This window comes from Anser cygnoides, chromosome 15 (genome assembly GCF_040182565.1).
Source record: "Anser cygnoides isolate HZ-2024a breed goose chromosome 15, Taihu_goose_T2T_genome, whole genome shotgun sequence".
Lineage (NCBI taxonomy): Eukaryota > Metazoa > Chordata > Aves > Anseriformes > Anatidae > Anser > Anser cygnoides.
The window spans coordinates 841,693-850,000 of NC_089887.1; the positions used below are offsets into that span (position 1 = coordinate 841,693).

The following is an 8,308-nucleotide window of genomic DNA, read 5'->3' on the forward strand; positions in this document are numbered from 1 at the left end:
GTGGCCTTTGCTCAGCCAGGGCTTGTTGCCCTGCGAGGTAAAAGCACTGCCTGCCCAGCACGCTGCACGTTGCTCGTGCGTCTGTTGGGCTCTGAGGGTGTCAGACTGAAGGGGCGTTTGCCATTCGTCTGCGTGTGACGCTCCAGCATCCCCTGTACAGCCCTCGCTGCTGTCAACAAGGCTCTGTACCCTCTGCCGCTGAGGTGATGGCTTCTCCTGTCATCTCGCTGCTACTGGTGTCTGCTCTTTCCAATGAACTGCCCTTTTTCTACCTTTACTATTTATTTTGTAAGCGCTGGTAAAAACAAGCGAGTTCTGTTTTAAATGTTTCAGTTTTCTTGATGGAAAGTAAAGGGGGAATGACTTCGCTGATGCTGAAAAGCAAAATCACGTCGGTGTTTCTGTAAGCCTAGCTCATCTCAGCATGAGAGGCTTGCTTTAAGTCTCTCCTGAGACAGAAACAAAAGTTATTTCTGGACACTACACAGTTTTTCCTTTGAGCCAAGAAACACTTTCATATGTCAAAGAGGCGCTGCTAGGCCGAGGGCCAAGAAAGTGTCAGTAGATAACATATCCTCCCCTGGCAATCAGGGTGAGGGGGTGACGGAAAATAAGCCCGCGTCTGTTGGTGCTGCGCATGGTGCCGCGGTGGGGCTGGCGCTCTGGTTTCAGCCTCCTCGCTCGAGCAGCGTTTCGCTTCTGAAACGGCACCGGCTGAGCCCCGGGCCGCCTGGGTGACCTCTGCCCGCAGCTGTGCGGGGCCCAAGCTTCGCTTTTGGGGCGTGGGGGCCGCTGCTGTCAGAAGCACCTGGGGTAGCTGCGTCCTCAGCGTGCTCCCAAACACCTCCCGGACCCGCTGCGCCACCCGACGGGGGGAATCCCGCCCGGTTCGCACCCACCGCCCCGCGGCGCGCACCGGGGCGCCCCTCGACGCCCCCTCCGGGGCTGAAATCCGCCTGCACCGGGGGGGCCTCGCCCAGCCCCGCCGCTCCCGGTGCGCGCCGCCGGGGCCGGGCAGCAGCCCCCGGGGGCGGGCGGCGGGCGGGACCGGCCGGGCCGGGCCGGGGGCTGCGGCTCCCCGGCGCCTCCGCCCCGCCGCAGCGGGGGCGGGCGGGGGCTTCCTGCCGCCGCCTGGGCCAGAGCCGCCCGCGCCGCCGGCACCATGCGGCGGCTGCCGCGGCTCCTGGCCGCCGCAGGTGAGCAGCGGGGCCCCGCCGCCCCCTCCCGCCCCGCCGGGCCGCGCCGGGAGGGCAGGGTCGGGGCGGGCGGACGGAGCCCGGGGCCGGGGGGCGGCGGAGCGCCCGGGGAGGGAGCCCGGGGATGGAGCCCGGGGATGGAGCCCGGGGATGGAGCCCGGCGCCGTCCCCGCCACCCCCGGCCCCGGGGATGCGCGGCCCGGGCTCGGGGCGGGGGCGGCGGCTGCGGCACCGCGCGGGGCCGCGGCCGGGGCGGGCTCGGAGCGGGGCCGGCGGGGCCGGAGCCCGGCGGGCGGCGTGGGCAGCCCCGAGCCCGGCGGCAGCCCCGGGCGGGCCGCGTGCGGGGGCACGGGCCGGGGGCACGGGCCGGGGGCACGGGCCGGGGGCACGGGGCGGCGGCGGCGCCGTCGGCTGTGCCCGAGGGGGCTCCGGGCGGCCCCGGCCCCGCCTGGGCGGGGGGCAGCCCACGGCCCGCTGGCGAGGCCGCCCGGAGCCCCGCGAGCCGCCCGCGGGGGCCGCCCGGGGCCCTGCCTTCGGCCCCCGTTTTCCCTGGGGACGCTCGCGGCCCCCCCGCCGGGACAGCGACCTCGTCCCGGGCCCCCGCGGCCGCGCCCCCCCCCCCCGCTGCTCGCGGCCGTTTCTCGCCGGCGGAGACTTCGGGGCCGGGGCGGGGAGGGGGCGAGGGATGCAGCGGCGGCTCCGGAGCATCCCGGTGCCCCCCTGCGCCGGGCGATTCCGCCCCCCCGCCTGCCCCTTCGGGCCGTGGCCTCCCCTCCGCTGCCCCGCCCGGCGGCCGCGGGGGCGGCCCGGGGCTCCCGGGGCTCCCGGGCACAGCGGCACGGCCGTGCCCGTGCGAGATGCGCGGCCCCAGCGAGCGGCCGGCAGCGCGGCGGCTCGGGGCAGGGTCTGCGGTTCGTTTGCCGAGACAAAGGCAGGTGGCTTCCAGCTGGGCTTTGAATAATTCCCCGGCTTTTCCTTGGGCAGGAAATGGCTCCCGTGCCGCAAAGGGTTACGCGCCCGCGGCCGCCCTGCGGGAGCTTCGTGCAAATCGAAGGGTGCGAGCGGCGCGGGGCTGCGGCCCTGCCCTGCCTCCTGCCCTGCCCGGCAAGGGCTCGGCCCCGCCGGGGCCCGCTGCTCAGCTGGGCACGGTGCGGGCGATGTTTGCTGGCAGCGGTTCCTGCCCGCGCGTGGCCGAGGCGCCCGGGCCGGCGGCTGCCATGGGGGCAGGCAGCAGCCGGAGGCTGACCCCGGCGGGGTTTGCAGGGGGAGCCCGGCAGAGCGGGGCCGTGCCCGGTGCCCAGCTCAGGGCTGGTGCGTGGAGGGAGGGCTGGGAGGGCTCAGCCCGGTGCTGGCAGCGCCTTCGGAGGCGCGAGGCCGGGGGGTGGCAGGGCCGTGCTCCGTGTGGTGCCGCGGCCCATGCTCCCCCGGCTGGACCAGGCGCTGTGCATGGCACCCGTCGCAGCTCCGCGTGCTGGAGAGCTTGGGGGAGCTGGGGGGAGCTGGGGGCTGTGAAGCCCCCGTCCCTGCCCCGCGGGGTCTCTTTGCTGCTTCCCACAGTTGAGAGGAGCGGAGCGTGCGGCACATGGTGCCCCGTGCCGGTGCCTGATGTGGGTGCTCTCTCCCTTCTCTCCCTTCTCTTCCTCCTCTCCCCTCTGTCCGCAGTGATCGTGGAGTGCTGTGTGTGGCTCTGCCCCGCTCTTGGCAGCGGGACCGGCTCCACGCCGGGCACTGCCACCCCCTGCGCCCACCGAGGGAACGGGACAGGCGAGCGCTGCCGGACAGGTACCGCTGCGGCCGTGCCGGGACCGTCCTGCTCCCAGCCCCTTGTCTGCAGCATGGCTCCACGTGCCGGTGCCGTGCCGGGAGCGTGGGGTGCTTGCCCGCGGGTCAGCCCCACTCAGCATCCCCCCACCCCTGCCTCTGCCCACAGATCCGCAGCAAGGAGCTGGCGCAGGGCAGTTGCCGACACCGAAAGCCACGACGTGGCTGCAGACGGAGGCTGAGCTGCTCCCCTTCCCTGGTACCCCCCCTGGGACTGCTGAGCCCCCCAGCACGGAGTGGGGGGCCCAGACCGGCAGTGAGGGGACAGGGCCTGCAGGGGGGCACGGAGCAGGCACCGAGGCAGGGCCCCCTCTCACCACCGGCACTGCTGAGGCAGCCACAGGCAGCCAGGGGCCGTCTCCTGCCAGCCTGGGGAGGGGCCTTGGTGGGGGCCCCTCTGCAGCCCCCACGGAACTGGACGCAGCTCCAACAACCAGCTCTTCCCTCCGGACTGAGCCTGTAGGAAATGAGATAGCGGAAGGTGCCACAACCCTGCAGGGGATCCTCTTGCGTTCACCGTCCTCCGTGACGGTGCCCAGCCCCACTGGGGAGCAGTGGGGGACCCCCAGTGCCCTGCCGGGACAGAGCCCCATGGGGACAGCGCCCACACAGACCCAGGGGGGCTCACGCAGCTCCTTGCACCCAGAGCCAGGGGCCAGGGAGCGCCTGGGTGCCACCGCCCCGCTGGGTGACAGCAGCCCAGGGACGCACCAGAGCAGCGCACCGGCCACGGGCAGCCCTGGGCCAGGGATGACTGGGACATCGCCCTCTGTGGGGGGGCTGCAGAGGTTACTGAGCTCCCTGGGGACACGGGGAGAGGCAGCAGGAGGCCGGGGCTCTGAGTCCCACCCGTGGCACGGGACGGATGCTGCCTGGCAGGGTCCCCGCGCTGCCTCTCGCCCCTCTCCGCCGTCCCTGGGGGCTGGTGGCCACGGGGGGCTGATGTGGCAGCTCGGGGACCCCACGGCCAGCACAGCCCAGCCAGCTGCAGGGACAGGGACAGGTTTGCCTGTCCCCACTGCCATGGCCAGCACCCCAGGGGAGACGTCCCCCAGCCAGGAGGGAGCCCTGGACCTGACCGTGGGGGTGTCGGGGCCACCCGACACAGAGGGTCCCCCTGAGCCCCGCCGCATCCCCCTGGACCAGACGTGGCTCTCGGTGGCCCCGGGCAGCACCGCGGTGGTTCCCAGCGGGGTGCCCCGAGGCAGCCCCACGTCCCCACAGCCCCCCCCAGCCACCAGCTCAGCAGCGCCCACCTCGCCCACCCCGCAGCCGTCCCCGGGGCTCGGCCCCACTACAGGGACCCCCCCAGCAGGGTCCCCAGGGCCTGGACTGCCCCACACTGGCTCTGGGGGGCATCGTGCTGAGAGTCTCCTGATTCTGGGGATGACCCCAGAGAAGGTGGTTGATGGTGAGCTCTGGGCAGCTACTGCCCAACAGAGCTGGCAGCCGGGCAGTCTGGCCTCCCCCACGGCCCCTGCCCCGCACCTGCAGCCAGCTCCATCCCAGCCTGCCTCTTCCCTGGGGGCAACCACCACTACCAGTGCCACTGCCACCGCCAGCCCAGCACTGCTTGGGGACGTGGGGACGGTCACGCCAGAGCCCAGTGCCTCTGTGTGGCAGGGGGATGCGGAAGGGCTGACGTGGGGGCCCAGCATAGTACCAGGGTCCCCCCAGCAGCCCACAGGTTCCTCCAGGACCCTGGGCCACCATGGGGGCTCCGGGTCCCCTCCATCTCCTGGGGACACAGACCTGGTCCAGCCATCGAGCAGCCCCGGAGAGCGGCAGGATGCTGACGCCCCCCGACCGACAGCAGAGCCAGCCCTGGCAGGCAGGGCCCCCCGGGTGTTCATCGTGGAGGATCAGCCGCCCCTCCTGCGAGGTGGGTCCGGGGCACGTGGGGCTCCGGGACCCCTCCTGGGCACAGCAGGAGGAGGAGAGCCCCACGGAGCCGTCTGCGTGGGGGTGGTGGCGGCGGCCCCCCGGGGCGGGCAGTGATGGCAGCGCGGGTCCCTGTTGTGCTGAGCCCCCTCTTGCCTCCCACAGCATCCCTCCTCCGCGTCCCCTGCGAGCTGGTGCTGGACATGGGGTTCGTCCCTGCCCTGCAGGACCCCGCGTCCCGTGAGCGCCGTGGTCTGCTGCACAGCTTCAACCGGACGGTGAGCCTGGGGCCAGGGCTTTCAGGGGGGCTGTGGTGGGGGCACCAGCCTGCATCGCACCCGGCTTCCTCCCCGCGCAGGTTGCGCCCCTGTTCATGTCGGTGCCCGGCTTCCTGCGGCTGGAGGTGACGGGGATCAGGTAGGGGCTCGCGTGGCCCCGCGGCGCCTGGTGCTGCCGGGCTGCAGCTCTGGACCAGGACCCGCAGCCCTGGGGGTCCGGCCCCCCCCCAGATGCGCTGCATGTCCCTGCAGGGAGGGCAGCGTGGTGCTGGAGTACGACGCGTTGTTTGCAGCGGAGCGGGTGCGGGCGCCGGGGCTGGGAGCGCTCCTCGACGCCGCGCTGGGCTCTGGCGGCGCCCGGCCGGGGCTGGCGGTGGGCGCTGCCCCCGTCCTGCGCAACGTGGCCCTGGGTGAGTGCGGGGGGTGCGGGGTGCTGCACCGAGCCCTCACGTGTCCCTCCGGGCTCAGGGCTGGCTTGGCCCCAGCCCTCAGCTCTCTGGGACGGAGGGGGCACAGCCGGGCTGCTGTCTCTGCAGAGCGGCCGCTGGACCCCTGTGCTGAGCTCTTCGCCTGCCGGGCCGGCTTCGCCTGCGTGGCTGGGGCAGACGGGAACGCCACCTGCACGTCCCTCTGCCACCGCGACTACTGCAAGAACCACGGCATCTGCACCCACCCCCGGGACCGGGGGCCCCTCTGCCAGTGAGTGCTGGGGGGGGGGGAACCGGGCTGTGCACCCACCCCCGGGCTGGGGGTGCCCTGTGGCTGACGGCACCCCCCTTGCTGCAGGTGTCCCGTCGGCAGCGATTTCTGGTTCATGGGGCTGCGCTGCGACTACCGGGTGACACAGCAGAGCCTGCTGGGCATGGCCGTCGGGGTCCTGTTCAGCATCGTCCTGCTGGGCGCCGTCGTCGCCGGGATCGTCATCCGCCGGTTCAAGGCGCTGCTGCTGGAGGCCAGGGCTGACCAGACCCGGAGCAGGTGGGGGCCGCGTGGGGCCAGGGGGCTTTGGCTCTCCTGCTGCGGGGCCGATGCCCCCCAGGGCTGCTGGGGGGGCGCTGGGCAGCAGCTCCAGCCTCGTGCCTGGGGGCAGCGCAGCCCCCCCAGGGTCAGGGGGTGGTTGGGCTGGCTTTGGGAGCAGGGGGATGGATGTGGCTGCGCTGACTCTGCGGGTTTCTGCCGCAGGGAGCGGCTCGCGGCACTCGCTGCAAAGGCCGAGCAAAGCACGTGGTGTGGTGATGGGCCCCCAAGGAGGTGGGGAGCGGTGGGTGGGGGGCAGCACGCCTGCCCCCAGCATCGCCAAAGCAGCTCGTTCGGGAGTGCCGAGGCGGGACGGCGGCTGTGCTGGCCCTGCTGCCCTTCCCACGGGTGTTCGGCCACACACCGCGGGGATTGTTCCCGAGGCCACCTCCGCTGCGGCCAGATGGTGTTTGGTGCGAGGGAGCAGGGCTGGGGCCCGGGGAGCTGCCCTGCCTGCTGCTCGTGACGTTTGGGTGGGAACGCGCGCTCTGCGCCGGCCGTGCGGTCACCGGGGTGGTGCGGGGGCACCGCGGGGCCGGGCGCTGCCGTAACCGCTCGGCCTCGCCCCGCAGCTACCGGCGCTTCTGCCGGCTGGACGACGTCTCGGCCCAGTACTGGTCGCGCTCCTGGCTGGCGTCGGCCAGCTCCCTGGACAACCCTGCCTTCACCAACTCGGAGGAGCTGCTGCACCTGCAGGTCTTGGACAACGGCTGCTGCGGCTGCCGCGAGGCCCCGGCCGGTGCCAGCAGCCACAAGCAGCGCCCCGCGCCGCCCGCCCGCCCCGCGCACAGGCCCAGGTAGCGCCTCGCACCGTGCGCAGCCGCGCGCTCCCCTCCTGCGGTTTTCTCGGCAGAGCTGCGGAGGTTCAGCCCCGCAGCACCCTTCTGCTTCCCGGGGGAAATCACTGTGGGTGGGTGGTGGTTTTCTTTCTGCCAAGTACAAGGCGCTTTGTGTGACAGGGTGTGGTGGAACTGCTGCAGGGCTCACAGCTGCAGCAAAAATCGTGTGGCTGCAGGCTAATGTGTATGAGCTTATATAATAATACATAATCGGCTTCCAGGCCAGAAATGGAAAAAGGGAGCAGGAAGCTTCATGCTTCCTAAGTCAGCTGCACCCAGTAGCCTGCCCCCCCCCCTCAAGGCCAGCAGTGTTTGCCGTGGGCATTTGAGCAGAATGAGCTGGGCCAGGGAGCCCAGAGCACGCCCCGAAGCCTGGGGCCATCCCTCTACCCCCACCTCGGGTCAGCGAGCCCCCCCAGCTCTCAGAACAGCCCCTGTTCGTGCACCGCCAGCACATCGCACACAGAGCAAAATAACCGAGGGCAGGGTCCCATCCCACGGGGGCTGGGCTGCTTCGTCAGCAACAGCTTTTTACCCCCTCCTGCCCCTGTTTAATTTCTAAGGGATTTTCTTCTCAGTTTCCATTACGACTGGGACACAAGTTCCAGCAGCATGAATGACCCCATGGTTGACTCAGGAAAAGCCAGCGACATCTCCGTGTCAAGTTGGCCCATGGAACCCGTCCCCTGGACCCCCTTCCCCATCCTCCATCACCTCTCCAGGCAGCGACCGGTGAGCACAGGGGGAAGCCGCTTTGAGCTCTGGCTGGCAGGGCCCAGGCTGCTCCCTGCTGGAGGGGGGGCAGCCGGGGTGCACCCTGCCTCTGTCCCAGCAGGGGTGACAGCACGGGAGGCAGCATCGGGGCAGCACTGGGAGCTATCAGCTCCTCCCCAGCTCTCCGGAGGGCAGAGCTGCTCCCAGTACAAGACAAGGTTCCGTTACTCTCTCCGCAGCACAAAGCCAGGCGGCCTCACTCTTACTGCGAGGGGATGGAGCTGGTGAATCTCGAGAGGAGCTGGACAGCCTGAAGGCTACAGACTAAAACACAGGCAACGACTTTCAGCTTTAAAAACCAACCACATTTTATTTCCACGTAACAAGCTCAGTGAAAGAATTGCAAACACTTTGACAATACAATCAACGCAGGTGTGATGTCAGTTCCACTCGATGCAGAGTCCTGAAAGATTATCTGCCAACTTTTTCACCACGGTTTCAGACCAGACTTCAGAAGCCAGCTTTGGCTTGGGACAGCGTCTTTCATAGTAAGTAGCTACAG

The 8,308-nt window shown here is 70.6% G+C and overlaps 2 protein-coding genes across 9 annotated transcripts in view; one reads left to right on the forward strand and one right to left on the reverse strand.

Annotated features, from left to right (window-relative positions):
* The first annotated feature begins 1,043 nt into the window (after positions 1-1,043).
* LOC106046014 (collagen alpha-1(I) chain-like) overlaps positions 1,044-8,308 on the forward strand; it is an 8,524-nt gene continuing 1,259 nt past the window's right edge. The window contains exons 1-11 of the mRNA XM_066977987.1: positions 1,044-1,196; positions 2,859-2,978; positions 3,127-4,899; positions 5,064-5,176; positions 5,257-5,315; positions 5,429-5,586; positions 5,713-5,875; positions 5,963-6,154; positions 6,766-6,990; positions 7,611-7,764; positions 7,986-8,308. The exon at positions 7,986-8,308 is cut by the window's right edge and continues 1,259 nt beyond it. Of these exons, the coding sequence (XP_066834088.1) occupies positions 1,163-1,196; positions 2,859-2,978; positions 3,127-4,899; positions 5,064-5,176; positions 5,257-5,315; positions 5,429-5,586; positions 5,713-5,875; positions 5,963-6,154; positions 6,766-6,990; positions 7,611-7,764; positions 7,986-8,060 (3,066 nt within the window). The 5' untranslated portion in view covers positions 1,044-1,162 and the 3' untranslated portion in view covers positions 8,061-8,308. The remainder of the gene's footprint in view (positions 1,197-2,858; positions 2,979-3,126; positions 4,900-5,063; positions 5,177-5,256; positions 5,316-5,428; positions 5,587-5,712; positions 5,876-5,962; positions 6,155-6,765; positions 6,991-7,610; positions 7,765-7,985) is intronic.
* TNRC6A (trinucleotide repeat containing adaptor 6A) overlaps positions 8,090-8,308 on the reverse strand; it is a 50,228-nt gene continuing 50,009 nt past the window's right edge. For all 8 annotated transcript variants that reach the window (XM_048067595.2, XM_048067600.2, XM_048067586.2 and 5 more), the window contains one exon: positions 8,090-8,308. This exon is cut by the window's right edge and continues 2,557 nt beyond it. The gene's annotated coding sequence lies outside the window, so the exon portion shown is untranslated.